Source organism: Mustela nigripes, chromosome 10 (genome assembly GCF_022355385.1).
Source record: "Mustela nigripes isolate SB6536 chromosome 10, MUSNIG.SB6536, whole genome shotgun sequence".
Classification (NCBI taxonomy): domain Eukaryota; kingdom Metazoa; phylum Chordata; class Mammalia; order Carnivora; family Mustelidae; genus Mustela; species Mustela nigripes.
In genome coordinates this window covers 42,492,926-42,509,106 of record NC_081566.1, presented here as the reverse complement: position 1 = coordinate 42,509,106, position 16,181 = coordinate 42,492,926, and the positions used below count along the sequence as shown (strand labels likewise).

General features: G+C 49.9%; 1 protein-coding gene across 1 annotated transcript in view; it reads left to right on the top strand.

The window, feature by feature from the left end:
- Positions 1–16,181, top strand: part of DSTYK (dual serine/threonine and tyrosine protein kinase) — a 49,132-nt gene that overhangs the window by 28,279 nt on the left and 4,672 nt on the right. The window contains exons 3-12 of the mRNA XM_059413228.1: positions 2,064–2,733; positions 6,549–6,781; positions 7,180–7,263; positions 7,889–8,065; positions 8,887–9,016; positions 10,368–10,524; positions 10,973–11,105; positions 12,437–12,550; positions 13,865–13,979; positions 15,946–16,080. Of these exons, the coding sequence (XP_059269211.1) occupies positions 2,064–2,733; positions 6,549–6,781; positions 7,180–7,263; positions 7,889–8,065; positions 8,887–9,016; positions 10,368–10,524; positions 10,973–11,105; positions 12,437–12,550; positions 13,865–13,979; positions 15,946–16,080 (1,948 nt within the window). The remainder of the gene's footprint in view (positions 1–2,063; positions 2,734–6,548; positions 6,782–7,179; positions 7,264–7,888; positions 8,066–8,886; positions 9,017–10,367; positions 10,525–10,972; positions 11,106–12,436; positions 12,551–13,864; positions 13,980–15,945; positions 16,081–16,181) is intronic.

Sequence of the window (16,181 nt, the reverse complement as noted above, 5' to 3'; positions counted from 1 at the left end):
TGCTGAGCAGGGAGCCCGATGCGGAATTCAATCCCAGGACCCTGGGATCATGACCTGAGCTGAAGGCAGATGCTTCAGGACTGAGCCACCCAGGCAACCCAATTTCAAAGATATAGAAGAGCAGCATGTGCAGTGGAAGGAAACATATGCTCTTTAAGTGCCTCAAGATCCTCAGGAAAGAAGTAGAACACAAAGCAAAAACTACTTGCTGTAACAGGACCTGTAGTGGTTTGTTTCTTTTTTCTTTTTTTTTTTTATATTTTATTTATTTATTTGACAGAGAGAGAGAGATCACAAGTAGGCAGAGAGGCAGGCGGCGGGGGGGTGGGGGAAGCAGGCTCCCCACTGAGCAGAGAGCCCCATGCGGGGCCTGATCCCAGGACCCTGAGATCTTGACCCAAGCCCAAGGCAGAGGCTTACCCCACCGAGCCACCCAGGCGCCCCTAGTGGTTTGTTTCTAAACCAAAGATCATGGGGTGCCTGGGTGGCTCTGTCACTGGGTGATTGTCTTGGGCTCAGGTCATGATCTGAGTCATGGGATCGAGCCCTGCATTGGGCTCCCTGCTCTGTGGGAAGCCTGCTTCTCCCTCTCCCACTCCCCCTGCTTGTGTACCCTCTCTGTCAAATAATAAGTAAAATTGTTAAAATAAAATAAACCAGAGATCATTCTTGAAACTCACTTTAGGATCTTTGGTGTATCATTTGTGATTGGTGGGTTCAATCATACATAACTGACAAAAAAATGGGCTTGCTTAGACTAGATAGAAGCTAATTTTTTCCCCCCTCACATGGAAGAGGCCTGAAGCGAGGCTGGCGTAGTAGCTCTGCCATCATCACGGACCCAGGCCCCCTACTTCTTTTTGCTTCATCATTCTCAGTGCTGACTTCTACCCTTAGGTTTGCCTTAGGACTGTAGGATGACCTTCTTATTCCAGGCAAAAAGGATGAGGCCAAAAAGTGTACTTCCTGGCAGGATCAAACCCCTTCTAAAGAACTTTCCTGAAATGCCCACACACTTACCAGGCAGCCTTGTCTGTAAAGGCCATTGCCTTCCCAATAATGCAGGGACCAAGTACTGGATACGCAAACCTTGGTCTCTGTCATACCAGGTGACCATGAGAATAAAGATATTACCAAGGCTTATGGGGCTAAGACTTTGGGATACCTGCAAGCTTCAGAATAGGACAATAATATAATAATGTTTGGCAAACCTGGCTTTTAGTTTGCTGCTTGATTGATTCAAAAATATTGAGGGCTATGTGTTAGGCACTGGAATTACCAGTAGTTAACAAGGTAGACATGTTCCCTGCCCTCAGAGGGTTGACAGGCTATTGGGAAAACAGGTTTTATTTATTTTTTATTTGTTTTTAAAGATTTATTTGTTTGTCAGAGAGAGCACATGCACACAAGCAAAGGGGAGAGGTGGGGGGGGCAGACTCCCCACTGAGCATGGAGCCCAATGTGGGAATCGATCCTAGGACCCTGGGATCATGACCTGAGCCAAAAGCAGAAGGTCAACGGACTGACTCACCCAGGTGGGTTTTAAGTGGGACTGTGTACTAGGGAAGACTCACTAAGAACATGACAAGAGTACAGGGAGATCGGAAGGCTGCTTTGTAGTTAGCCTGGGAGTTAGCTGCCTTAGAAAGGTGGGCTGGGAATATGAACAAAGAGGACAGTGGGAGGAATGTTCCAGGCAGCCTCAATCCCAATCTGATCATGTCCACGTCAGTTCTTTCTCCTTCTATTATTTGTCTTACTCCTTCATCAGAGGGCACCAAGGATTTCCAAACAACAAAGGACGCTAGAACTAACATCTGAAATGACTAAAGAGACTGCCATCCTTTCTATAGGCTGTTGTCTCTCTCTAGATGAGTGCCTGCCTCTTAGGCTACGCCAGGGAGTGTTGGGAACTCAGGAAGGAGGTAGGCAAGTGACTGGAGCGTACTGAAGCCCCATTGCCCCATCATAGATATGGATTTTGGTCTGAGCATGGGACTTCGGGGAGGCGAGGATTGGTTCTGACCCCGAGGTGCTGATATGACCCCCCCTTCCCCTTCCAGGACGTGGACATCGTGGTCGCACCATGCCAAGGCCTCCGGCCCGCAGTAGATGTTCTGGGTGACTTGGTGAACGATTTCTTGCCTGTGATAACCTATGCACTCCACAAGGATGAACTGTCTGAGAGGGACGAGCAAGAGCTTCAGGAAATCCGGAAGTATTTCTCCTTTCCCGTATTCTTTTTCAAAGTGCCGAAGCTGGGCTCGGAAATCATTGCCTCGCCTACCAGAAGACTAGAGAATGAAAGGTCAGCCCTCCATCACCAGCTTGTGGACCTGGGCTATCTGAGCAGCAGTCACTGGAACTGTGGGACCTCCGGCCAAGACACTAAAGCTCAGAGCATGTTGGTGGAGCAAAGTGAGAAACTGAGGCACTTGAGCACATTTTCTCACCAGGTGCTACAGACCCGCCTGGTGGACACGGCCAAGGCCCTGAACCGGGTGCACTGCCACTGCCTCGACATCTTTATCAACCAGGCCTTTGACATGCAGCGGGACCTGCAGATCACTCCCAAACGTCTAGAATACACTCGGAAAAAGGAAAATGAGTTGTACGAGTCGTTGATGAATATTGCCAACCGGAAGCAGGAGGAAATGAAGGACATGATTGTTGAGACGCTTAACGCCATGAAGGAGGAACTTCTGGAGGATGCTGCCAACATGGAATTTAAAGGTAGGTCCTAGCTGGAGAGCTTGGCGTGGGCTGCTGGGACCACAGGATTCCTTAACCGTTTTCTAGCTGGAAATTGAGTCCCATGAATTCCGAAGGCCAAAGGAAACTCAGGAGAACCTCATCTACCCAACTGTCATTAGTAGGAGCCCTCCTTAAATCACTTAGCCAGAGAGGCCGCTCTCCCGGGAGTGGTAGTCCGACTTCTGGTAAGTTCTTCCTAATAGCGCTGTTTAATCTCTAGTTTCTATCTGTATCCTCTTGACCTGTTGGAGCTGGAAAAGAGCTGCCAGAAGAACAGTCTCTAAGTCATGCTTTCACCTTGGCTTTGACCTTGGGCATGGCCTGTGCTTCCTTACTGGTTCTTTTTGATGTGTGTTGCGGTCTCATTTTCTTTCCAGGCTGTTCTGAAACCCAGCTCAGGAGTGTTTCCCAATGTGTTTTCAGCTTTTCTGGAAATCCCTTCTTCATGAATGGCTAATAACAAAATTGACCCAACATGGTTCATCAGGCCTTTTGGGGCTGAGGTTTTTGGTGCGGCTGACTTTGTGTACTGACTGCTCCGTAACCCGCCTTGCAGGCACATTAGCCCTCCCACCTGTGAATTATGGTGCTGTGGTGTGCAGGTTACCCTGGAGGTGCTCAATCACGGCGGTACAGCCAAATCTCCTGGGCACTTTTTGAAAATAGAGATGTTTGAGATCACCCCAGAGCACTCCAGACCAGTTAATCCAAATTTCTGTCGTGGAACCTCGCATCAGTTTTTGGTTTTTTCCCAGTCCCTCTGTGGATTCTGTGTACTGGCATCTTCTTGAGGAGAGAACTGAGGCTTAGGCAGCTTAAGTCATTTGCACAAGGTCACAGCTACAGAAGAGTAAAGGCGGAGTTTGGATCTGACTGAGTCCTAAGCCCGTACTCTGCATTTCCGTGCTTCACTGCCTCCGAATCCATCCCGCTTCCTGCTACCGCCATCTTCCTGGTAGCCGGCTTTGGGGCCGCAGCACGGTCTCCAGATCTTTGCTCTCCCTTGTCCCCGCATCTGGGCAGTGGCCAAGCCCTGATGCATCTTCTTCCGTGTTCCGTATCTACCTTAGCTTTTCTGTTCCCTCCTTTGCAGTCCACCTGAACTACTGTTTCCTGTTGCTCTCCGGCACATTTCTCTCCTTTCTCCAGTCCAGCTGTGTTGGCTCCCTGTTCTGCGGACTAAGTTCTGACTCCTCAGCCTGGTGTTAGGGATCTTGCAGAGCCCAGCCCTGGCCAACTCTCCCCGGCCTGTTTCCCACCAGGCACATTTCACCTGCTCTCAGCTGTTTGCTGTCCTGCAGCCCTTCCTTTACTTTCCCATGGCCCCCACCCTGCCCTAAACCCAAAAAGTCTTCTGTTTGTGAATTTCCAAATCCTATCTACCCTTCAGAGCCTCTTCTAAATAGCATTTTTCATGAAGTCTTTTCTTTTCTTTTTTTGAAGACTTTATTTATTTATTTGACAAGCAGAGATCACAAGCAGGCAGAGAGGCAGGCAAAGAGTGAGGGAAGCAGGCTCCCTGCTGAGCAGAGGGCCCGATATGGGGCTTGATCCCGGGACCCCAGGATCATGACCTCAGCTGAAGGCAGAGGCTTTAACCCACTGAGCCACCCAGGTGCCCCAGTCTTTAATTTTCTTAGCTAATAGTGTTCGCATCCGTCTGAACTCTCATCACATTTCATGCATACCTGAAATTTCTGGTGTATTTCATTTTCTTTTATTACAGTTATTTATGTCCTACTGACTGTTTTCTCCAGTCCTAGAGAACGGCATCCTGTTTATCATCCTGTCTCTTACAGCAGTTCACACAGAGTTGTGTGCGTGCACTACCTCCTGGGAGTTGAGTGGAGTATGGCTGTGTCACACTCACAGAGTATGATGGAGTATGGCTGTGTCACACTCACAGAGGAGACAGGCCACTTTCGCAAGCACAGGAAGCCTTCTCATAGGTGTTTCTGAAGATGAGCAAAGGTGGTTCAGGACTTGCAGTGGAGATCTCGGAAAGCTTCTGACTGAGGACGCCGGGCATCAGCGCTAGTACTGTAGTGCGCGGGGAAGAACAGTTGGGCAGACCGGGAGATGTTTGCCTGTTGGTCATGTGCCGGGGATACCGTGTGTGGTGTCTGGGATGCAGTGGTCAGTTCAACAGACACGGGGGAGCGGGGCACAAGTAGACCAGCCGTCCGGTTCTGTTAACCACCTGGCCGATTTGGGAAGCCACTTTCTGAGTTAGCTGTGTGTTAGACAGGAATTACATGTCTGCTTCTTAACCTCGTTTGGAGCTCTTCCTGGGGATCCCTGAGGCAATGATGGGTAGATTTAGAAGAGAGCCACCACATAGCCTCAGGAGCCCAATTTCTGGTCCTGGTTTATGTTTTAAAAGGTAATGTGGAGCATCTGGGTGGTTTAGTCAGTTAGGTGTCTGACTTCAGCTCGGGTCGTGACCTCGGGGTCCTGGGATTGGGCTCCATGGCAAGCTCCCTGCTTGGCGGGGTGTCTCCTTGTCCCTCTCCCTCTGCCCCTCCTACTGCTTGTGTGCTCCGTCTCTCTGTCAAATAAATAAAACCTTAAGAAATAGCAAAATAGAGGTAATGCATGCATGCAGGCTATATTACATACATACTTCAGAAAATACTTTTTTTTTAAAGATAATACCTACATGCATAGTACTTCACTCAGAGATACAAAGATACTGTCCTCCAGCCGCCCAGGTCTCCTCCATATGTTCTTCTGCCCCTTGCTTTTGCACTGAATTCATATCTTAGAGATCTTTCCATAAAGGTACATTTGGATTTGTCTTCTAATAGATGTGGCTGATTTTATTTAACTATAATTCTACTGATGAACATTTAGACTCATTCTTTTTTGTTTTTTGCTATTACAGATTCCTCTGCATTATTATTTACATGCATATCTTTGAGGCTTGTCAAGGTATATTTCTAGAAAAACAATTCCTAGAAGCAGAATAGGTAGGTCAAAGGGTATGTAGATATTTTTGTTGGTTGGTTGGTTAGTTTAAAATTTTGATAGGTTAGAAAAAAATTTTTTTGATATATATAAGATTTCTTCCAAAGAGGCGGCACCAATTCTAATTCCCACAGTAGACATGAGAGTGCCTTTTTAGGAGTGGAGGTTTTGTGGGTAACTTGTCTTTAGTTCTGTCCTCTGACTTGCAGAACAGATTTCTAATTCTGGGAGGTAGTAGCAGGCTGGTGACAACATTCCAGTTTTGCTTTTTATTCAGTAATTGATTAGCATTGAATCCCCAACTACTGGATTTTTCTGGGAGTTCTGCAGTGTGAAATGGTACAAAGATCCAAGGCAGTCTGTGAGCTTGGGTTTCAGACGCGAGCTGTTGTCCTTCCTGTACTGTCCCCTTCCCTTCTCTCCTCTCTTCGAGGCTGTTTCCTGACATATAAAATGACCAGTAATACCCACCTGACAAAGTTTTCATGAGGATTAAATTCGATTGCGTATGTAAAATACTTATTATGGTGCCTTTCAAATAATCTGCACTCAATAAATACTTCTCCTGTCCTATAAAATGTGACAGAAAGCGACAGAATCAGGAGGCTTGTTCTAGATGCGGTTGTTCCTTCTCAGTAATGCCCTCAGTAGTCATGGGTCCCATGGCCCCGTGTCACACTGAGGGTCAGAGCTTGTCCGCCAGCCATGTGTTTGAGAGCCTTGGTGGCTATCGTGGTGGCTCCTTGGCTTTGATGAGGAGAGGCCTTTCTTCTGAGCGCCCGCCCCTTTCCCTCACGGCCAGCTGGCTTCTGTCTCTGCCTCCATAGATGTCATCGTCCCCGAAAATGGAGAGGCGGTGGGCACCCGAGAAATCAAATGCTGCATCCGGCAGATCCAGGAGCTCATCATCTCCCGGCTCAATCAGGCGGTGGCCAACAAGCTGATCAGCTCGGTGGACTACCTGCGCGAGAGCTTCGTCGGGACCCTGGAACGCTGTCTGCAGAGCCTGGAGAAGTCCCAGGATGTCTCAGTTCACATCACCAGTAATTATCTCAAACAGGTACTCTAAGACCCGGTAGCCACCACATCACAGAGGGCACAGGAGACAGAGCCCGCCCGCAAGCCCAGCCTCGAGCTAGCCAAGAACGTCCCGGGCACCCTTTGACCCATCCAGTTTGAATCTTACCCTGTTTTCCCGTTGCATGATCCCTGCCCGTCGAGGTGCTTGCGCACTGCAAAATCACGGTTGAGGCATGAGCTGGTTGGTGAAGATGGAAGTAAAGGGGCCCAGAGAGTCGCACAATAGGTGATCGACCCGTGTAGCCTGCAAGTTTATGGAAGGACATATTTGGGAACCTTGCAACGGGACTCTGTGCTTTAAGTAAATAGTATTTACCACGTTTTTTTAATCAGCCACTGTGCTCAGGCGTACTGATTTCCTTTGTGGCTCTCTTTTAGATCTTAAATGCCGCCTATCACGTTGAAGTTACATTTCACTCCGGGTCGTCGGTCACAAGGATGCTGTGGGAGCAAATCAAACAGGTGGAGTCCACTGGAGGAGCGTTTCCCACCCCCGTTGGCTCAGATGAACCTTAGTTCCTCCAATAGCGACTGATGTCTAGAAAGTTCTCCTGGGGTAGGGTGGCCATTTTTCCGGGTTTGTCTGCCCAGGAGAGTTCTGGTTTATGCCTATTCTGAAATAACTAGGAACAGTGCCCCTTGAACGCTTAAAGTGGTGCATTTAAGTGAAATTTTGTGCAGCCGTAAAGCTCTCCTCCACTCACTTCCTCATATTCCTTTCTCCCAGCCTAAATGTTTTCTCAGAACCAGGCTTGGTTGCCACGGGCCGTTTGTGTGGTTTCTTTTCCGGAATTTGATGGTGCTCTTTCTCCATCCCGAATTCAGAAAGGGAGCTCTCAGCACCCCGGGTGCTGCGTGGACACCGTGAGGGCCTGTGAGCATGTGGACTCGGCTTGGTGTTCTTTGATGCTTTCCCTTGCTCTGAGCCCTGACTCTCGTGTCAGTGGGACTGGAGAGGAGTCTTGGCCTTCATGGGGCTCCTTTCTTCATGGCCTGCTCTAGGCTGGCCATCCCCCAGGGGAGGGGCGTGGGTTCTTTCTGGCGGCTGCAGGCTCCCTTGAGTCTTCTCACTGACCTCGTCCTGCAGATCATCCAGCGCCTCACGTGGGTGAGCCCGCCTGCCATCACGCTGGAGTGGAAGAGGAAGGTGGCCCAGGAAGCCATCGAGAGCCTCAGTGCCTCCAAGCTGGCCAAGAGCATCTGCAGCCAGTTCCGGACCCGGCTCAACAGTTCTCACGAGGCTTTTGCAGCGTCCTTGCGGCAGGTGGGCGTGCGGGAAGAGGGAGAAGAACCTACTGTCGGGGAGTATTTTGCCCGCTGCTGTCCATGGAATTTTTATAGAATCATCAGTGTATTTTCTTCCTAGCGAAACAGTAATATTGTGTCATGAAAAGTGTCATCAGTACGTTTTTCATGTGGAGGTTTTTCTAACTCCAGGGAACGTGGAGGGAACTTGGTTCATTTCTCCTCATTTCACTGAGTGAGGAATGAAAATCAAGCGGTAGGAATTTTTTTTTTTTAAGATTTTTATTTATTTGACAGACAGAGATCACAAGTAGGCAGAGAGGCAGGCAGAGAGAGAGGGGGAGGCAGGCTCCCTGCTGAGCAGAGAGCCTGATGTGGGGCTCGATCCCAGGACCCTGGGATCATGACCTGAGCTGAAGGCAGAGGCTTTAACAAACCACCTAGGCGCCTCAGATAGGAATTTTATGTAAGTTGCCTAGTATTTTAGGAATGAGTCAGAGAAAGGAGGACTTTGTAACTTTTATGCTGGTTCACAGTTATGTGACATCTGCTTGTCCCCTTGGAGTGGATGTGTGTGCTCTTGTGTACCTGTGTATGTGTGTGCACATGTGTATGTGTGTATGCACGTGTGTATGTGGGGGGCGTTGTAGAGATGGGGGTACGCATCCAGGAGGAACAGGTATTACCTACTGAGAGCCCACTGTGTACCAGTCACATTACAGACGTTTTGTATAACTCTTACAGTTGCCCTTTAGAAGCTGTTATTACCCCATACAGCAGGTGAGGAAACCAAGCTGGGGACTTGACAAGTCACATGACTTTTTTCTGCTTCCCTCCCAGCTAGAAGCTGGCCATTCAGGCCGGTTGGAAAAAACAGAAGATCTGTGGTTGAAGGTTCGGAAGGATCACGCCCCACGCCTGGCCCGCCTTTCTCTGGAAAGTCGTTCTTTACAGGACGTCTTGCTGCATCGTGAGTCCCTATTTTTTTTCCTTGTAGGAAAGTAAATGGGAAGAAGGTTCTAGTTGTATGACATTCTCATGTTCTATCTCGGATAATCCCAGTGTCTAAAGCTGCTTCCTTGCAAGGCTGCCTCAGCACCCTGTGATGTATTTTTGAATTCCTGATGTCTGTTTGGTCCTGCTGTTCATACAGTTTAGACAACAAGACTTAAGTTTATTTAAATAGGACCAGTTAGGAGCACCTGGGTGGCTCAGTGGGTTGGGCTTCTGCTTTCAGCTCAGATCATGATCCCAGGGTCCTGGGATCGAGCTCTGCATCGGGCTTTCAGCTCAGCAGGGAGCCTGCTTCCCCCTTTCTCTCTGCCTGCCTCACTGCCTACTTGTGATCTCTGTCTGTCAAATAAACAAAATCTTTAAAAATCGGACCAGTTAGGTTACTCTCTTTTTTTTTTTTTTAAGATTTAATTTATTTATTTGACAGAGAGAAATCACAAGTAGACAGAGAGGCAGGCAGAGAGAGAGAGAGGGAAGCAGGCTCCCTCCCAACGCGGGACTCATCCCAGGACCCTGAGATCACGACCCGATCCGAAGGCAGCGGCTTAACCCACTGAGCCACCCAGGCGCCCTGTTAGGTTACTTTCTACTAGTTTCCAGTAGCATCAGAATTTCTCCCCCAGCATAATTACAACTTCTTACTCCTAGATCCATGTCTAAGATTTTTTTTTTAAAGGTTTTACTTAGGGGTGCCTGGGTGGCTCAGTGGATTAAGCCTCTGCCCTCGGCTCAAGTCCTGGTCTCAGGGCCCTGGGATCGAGCCCCACATGGGGCTCTCTGCTCAGCAGGAAGCCTGCTTCCCCCTGCCTCCGCCCCGCCACCTGCCTCTGCCTCCTCATGATCTCTCTCTGTCAAATAAATAAATAAAATCTTAAAAAAAAAAAAAAATAAAGGTTTTATTTATTTGAGAGAGAGAGTGAGTGAGCATGAGCAGGGCACAGGGGTCAAGGGAGAAGCAGACTCCCAGCTAAGCAGGGAGCCTGATGGAGGGCTAGATCCCAGGACCCCAACATCGTCATCTGATCCAAAAGCAGATGCTTAACTGACTGAGCCACCCAGACTCCCTAAGAATCTTTTTTTTTTAAAATCAGGATATTTAATATATTTTTTTCATAAGCAGTCTTCCAGATTTTACTTTTAAGTAATCTGTATACCCCGTGTGGGGCTTGAACCCACAACCCTGAGCTCAAGAGTCACATGCTCCACTGACCTAGCCAGCCAGGTGCCCTGCACGTCTAACAGTCTTAGGGAGGTTGCCCAGCAAGCTCTCCTTCCTCCTGCCTTATCTCTGTCTCCTTACTTAATAGGTAAACCTAAACTGGGACAGGAGCTAGGCCGGGGCCAGTATGGTGTGGTGTACCTGTGTGACAACTGGGGAGGGCACTTCCCTTGTGCCCTCAAGTCGGTCGTCCCTCCGGACGAGAAGCACTGGAATGACCTGGCTTTGGAGTTTCACTACATGAGGTAGGTTCTCCTGTCACTTGTCTCAGTGGGAGAAGACCTAGGGAATAAGCCAGAAGCCCAGGACGAACTTTGTGCCGAGACTTACAGCACGCTGTGTCTCTCTGTTCCCGGGTCCCCAGACGTCATAGCCAGTGTCTCCGTGTCGGGCCCACAAATGTGCTTGCTCTCTTGCAGGCCTTCATGGCCTCTGCCCTCTCCCCACCGTATCAGTTTCTCAGACTTGGCCTTCCCTTTGACTTCTCAGTCCTTAAGTCCTGTTAGTGTTCAGATTCCTTAATTCTAATTCCTTGTTAGGGGGCCATTCTCTTGACCCTCCCTCTGCACTGAGGGCCATGAGCTCTGGCCCTGGACTACGTGTGGTCTCAAGGGGACTCCTGGCCACGGGACGGCACGCTGTGCAGGGTCAGAGCCAGAGCGTGGCAGCCCTAGACACTGTCGTTCCCACCAGGTCTCTGCCGAAGCACGAGCGCTTGGTTGATCTGCACGGCTCGGTCATCGACTACAGCTACGGCGGGGGCTCCAGCATCGCTGTGCTGCTCATCATGGAGCGGCTGCACCGAGACCTCTACACTGGGCTGAAGGTGAGGCAGGGTCGGGGGTGGGGGTCGAGGTGGGGTGCGGGGCTGAACCGCAGCCAGCAGCCAGATCCGCGGGGTCCTCCCTGGCCGGTCTTCCTTTCTTGTTTATCCAGACCTTCTAGCTTTCACAAGACGTTTTTTGGAAATAATCAAGTTTTATTGCCCTTGTTTCCAAAAAACCTTAAAAGTTTCTCAGAATCGATTTTTTGGCCTAGTTTATATCCAGAATACTGCCAATGCACCGCTGTTTGCCTCTTGTGGTAGGGGTAAAATCTAGACGACTCAGAAGCACGGAAAAGCATCTTATAACTTTGCTGTTCTTCCTCTTTTTTTGCTCTCGATGGATACAGCTAGTGTTTGTTGTTGGGTCAACAAATATTTATTCGTGACTACTTTGTGCGAGATTTTGTGCTATGCACTGTAAGGGCATATCAAGAAGTGTAATTGCCGGGGCACCTGGTTGGCTTAGTTAGGGGAGCATGTGACTCTTGGTCTCAGGGTCATGAGTTCAAGCCCCATGTTGGGCGTAGAAGGTAGTCAGAAGCTTTTAAGAGACTTACAGTCGGTGAATATTTCGTGAAGATTTGGTGTTTGAGTGTGATAAATCCACCTTGATGGGTACAGTTTGGGCAGGTAGAAGGAAGAGGCTGAGCTTCTGGATGGGTGATGTAACGTTCTCTGGAGTTCAAGAGGCCCTAAATTGGATGCATGGTAAAAGTGACTTTGATACTTGAATCTGTGAAGCCAAACCTGGGCTAAGCAGGCCTACAGTGCAGTAGAAGGCATTCTGCCCGAGAGGCTTAGAAATCCTTTTTTTAAAAAATTTTAATATTTTTATTTTTTAAAATTTTTAACTTTTTAAAAATAATCTGTACACCCAACATGGGGCTTGAACTCACAACCCTGAGATCAAGAGTCACATGTTCTGCCGACTGAGCCAGTCAGGTGTCCGGAGACCTAGAACTCCTTTGAGCCTCAAGGGCAGTCCCAGAATCTGTTCAAGCCTTGGAAATGAGCTCAGGCCTCCAGTTGTGGCCTGCGCCTCTTGTAGTCAGTCCCCTGCAGGGTCATCCGGCCGCCTGCGTGCCGCCTCCGGGAGGTGTTATCTGGCCTCACACCTTGTCCTTCCTTGCTTTCCCTCGGCTTCCTTGCCCTAACTGCTTTCCTCTTCTCTTCTTCCTGCCTGCTTCTCTGTCCTTGTCCTCAGTGTGCCCGGTGCAGGCTGCCTTGCAGTGGCCCACAGAAGGAGCTCTCAGTGGGTTTAAGCATGTGGGATGGAGCTGGACGGAGGAGTTGTCTTGTTAGTGACGAGTGAGCTTTTTTGTCCCCCCAAGGCTGGGCTGACGCTGGAGACGCGTCTGCAGATAGCGCTCGATGTGGTGGAAGGGGTCCGCTTCCTGCACAGCCAGGGACTCGTGCACCGTGATATCAAGCTCAAAAATGTCCTGGTAAGTAGAGCTGTTTCCCCGAGATTGTGCCCTGTCTCTGTGGCTTGAGTGGCCTTTGGGGGGTCCACCTCCATGTGAGCGGGATTGCGGGACACGCCTGCCAGGATCGCTGTGGAGTTGACAGTGGACGGGTTGATGGCAGCCTGGACACAAGCTTGGGGAGTGCCAGGCTGCCTCCTAGGCTGAGCTTCTCTTGCTTAAAAGTTTTTCCTCCCAATCCTGTTGGACACATGTGAGCGTACAGAACAGAGCGGTCCGAAGGAGCCTGCACATCATTCATCCGGACTCATGCTGTCCTCTGGGTTCGTCTCTCTCTGTTCTTCACTCTCTCTCTCTCACACACATACACGTACTTTTTTACTCAACTGTAGGAAGTAAGTTGCCGATAGCACAGGACTCCTCAATACTTGAGCTTGTATCTCCTAGAAATTGACATCAGTACGGCACTGTTAGTTAATAAGCGGTTCATAATAATACTTCCCAGTTGTTCAGATGCAGTGCCTTTGCTTGTTTGATTCCAGGCTCACTCCAGGGATCAGACGGGGCACTTTGTTGTCCTGTTTTCCTGTCCTCCTTTAATTTGGAATCGTCCTTTTGTGATGTTGCTGTGTTTGAGGACTCCAGGTCTGGTGGTGGTTTAGGGTTTGGCCGGAGGTGCTGGCTGAGGGCTGAACTGGGTAAATGCACCTTCAAGGGGAAGGTGGTCATGAGCCCACCAGGTCTCGTATCTCAGTTTGGAAGAGTCTTCTGACCTGTTCCTCTTGAAACCGTATTGGATATTGTTAAGGATATCCGGCAACACTTAATGATACAGAACGATGACAGCAGTGCGGGGAATGGGAGAGATTGCCCTAAAATCATGGGCTAAAACCGGAGAGGCCTACCAGTAGTCAACTGGGACACAGCTTTATCCTCTTGGATCTTCAGGAAAGGAAACTGTGGGGAATTCACGCAACTCTCCTCAGCTGACCAGAGGACTTTGGCCTTCTTCCTTAGTGACTTTCTGCCCTGGGGTCTGGAGGTCAGAGGGGAATCATCAGGAACTGAAATACTTTCTTCGGTGTCTTTCACTTACTCATTCTTCTAAGACTTACTGAGCTTCTGAGATGGGCGAGGTACACAGATGAAAAAGACAGCCCCTTCCATCAGGTTGCTGACAGTCTGGGGTGAAGACAGGAGTGGGAATGAATCTGGAGACAGGGCGCTTGGCTAAGTGCTGCTTGGAGGTGGACACCTGCTTCTGAGCATGTGCTCGCAGCTGGTGCCGTGGGCAGGGTCCAGTGCAGGCTGACTCTCACCCTGCTTCGTTGGCAGCTGGACAAGCAGAACCGTGCAAAGATCACTGACTTAGGATTCTGCAAGCCGGAAGCCATGATGTCAGGCAGCATTGTGGGGACACCGATCCATATGGCCCCTGAACTTTTCACAGGTGAGCTGCGGGCCAGGGAGTGGGCTGCATCTGGGCTCTGAACTGTAACCCTGACAGCTACCCCCTGGGCTCAATAGTACCCACAAGTACTCCTGGCAGGTCTGCTGCTGGCAAGGGAGAAGGAGGGGAGGGAGACCGGAGGCAGGGAGGGAGAGAAGGGAAGAGGTAGAGTGGGAAGAAGGAAGAACGCACACAGGAGGTCCCAGGTCTCCTGGTGGCTGTGTCTCCAGCTCTTTGCGCCATAATTGCCATAGTCAGCCAGTTGGTTGACCCTAAGGTACTGACAGAGTGACCGGTACCTCAGGAGTTGGCCCTGATCGTTGAGGAACTTGCAGGTGACAGAGATGTATGTGGAGAGGTAAGATTGTTAGGAAGCAGCAGAGGACAGCATGTAGGGAATCCTAGAAGGGGTGCCCCCTGACGTGATGTTGGTTCTCAGACAAGCGACAAAGGAAGGTTGAAATGTTTGATAGTTTTACGGTAGAAGTGAGATGTTGCCTAGAGCTTGAGTCAGGTCTGGAAGAATCAGTCTGTGGGAAGGGAACTTGTGGGAAGTATGTTCTTTGGGCTGGGCAGCACAAGTATGCTTTTTCATATATTTTGTTCCATTTAACCCTTGCGGTGCTTCTGTGGTGATGGTGATGCGTTTTGTGCCCATGTCACAGGTGACGTCGAGTCCGGATGGGTGAGCTCAGAAAGCCACCCCAAAACACTGAGCTAGAATTGATGGAGCTGGGATTGGAATCTAGGTTTTTCTGGCTCTAAAATTTCACCCTACATCATGAAGCAGAGAACATTCTGGAGGCTGGGGAAAGGGAAATAGGAAAATTGCAGAACAGAAAGAAGTGTAACAGGAAGAGATCTGGATGGGGAGTGACAGCAGATGAGGCTGGAGATGAAATGCTGGAGCTTGAATGTGCAGAGGAGTGAAGGCTCGGTGTGGGGCAGTGAGGATCTTGAGCTTGTGCACAGGTGTGAGTGAAAATGCGACTGCAGAAGGCTAGCTGAGCAGGAGGAGGTGGAGGGGGTTCGAGGGGCCAGAGCGAAGGCAGGCAGAGCTGTGGGGCTGGTGTCCAGGAGGAGGCTGCTCGGGGCACGGAAACCAAACAAGCGCGCCCGGTGCCAGGGCTGCTCAGGGGAGCAGCGGAGCAGCGGGCAAGACTTGGGGATCAGCAGCAGAGAAGGACTGGACGAGGCTGAGGGCTCAGGCCTGGGGGACGGGAGATGGTTGTGGCATTGCCGAGGCAGATGTGAAGGTCACGGCAGGCCCCTCATCAGCGTGCGTTCGAACCTGCGATCTGCACGGCCTCTCTTGTTAGCCTCACGCACGGGTCTGCCCCTGAACTTCACAGAGTTGGGCTTGTCAGGGTCAGGGTCAGCTGGACCCACAGCAGAGCTAAGCACATGCCCATCATTTTTCTTTCTCTAGATTTACTTCCCAAAGAAGTTCTTTTCGCATGCTTTCGTTTTATTTTGGCTCCTTCATATTTCATTTCCCTGGATTGTTTCTCCGATTGTTGCGGACAGAAGACTCTAAAATACATTCTTCCTGTCACCTGCTGCCCTAAAACATAAAGGACTTCCTGCTGTCCATTGAATCCAGACTTTTCTGTCTGACTTGTAAAGACCGTTAGATTCTGGTTTCACTCTACCCACCCACATGGTTCCCAGCCTTCCTTCCCTAATCCGACCTTTTAGGTTGAATCTTCTTGGCTGTTCCATCAAAATCAAAGGCTTGTCCTCCTCCTTTGTCAGGCTCTAGCTTCAGCCCTCCTGGTATCTGCCTTCCCAGGACTGTGGTTTTGGGTATAAAAAGATCGGCGTCCTGCCTATCAGGGTTGTTAGGGGAGGCAGTGGATGTTAAAAGGTTTAGAAAAAAAGGTATGGGGACCTGTGTAGACCCCATGAGCGGGGATGCAGCCGCTCTCTGTCCCGGGCTCACGGCTGTCACCCCTTCTCACTGTAGGGAAGTACGATAACTCTGTCGATGTCTACGCCTTTGGCATTCTCTTCTGGTATATCTGCTCGGGCTCTGTCAAGCTCCCTGAAGCATTTGAGAGGTGTGCCAGCAAAGACCATCTCTGGAACAATGTGCGGAGAGGTAAGCGCCACAAGCCCTACCTTGTTCTGACCACTACCAAGCCTCCCCGCCCACCACCGACCACCTCTGAGAGCAGTGGGACCACAGACCATCACGGAATC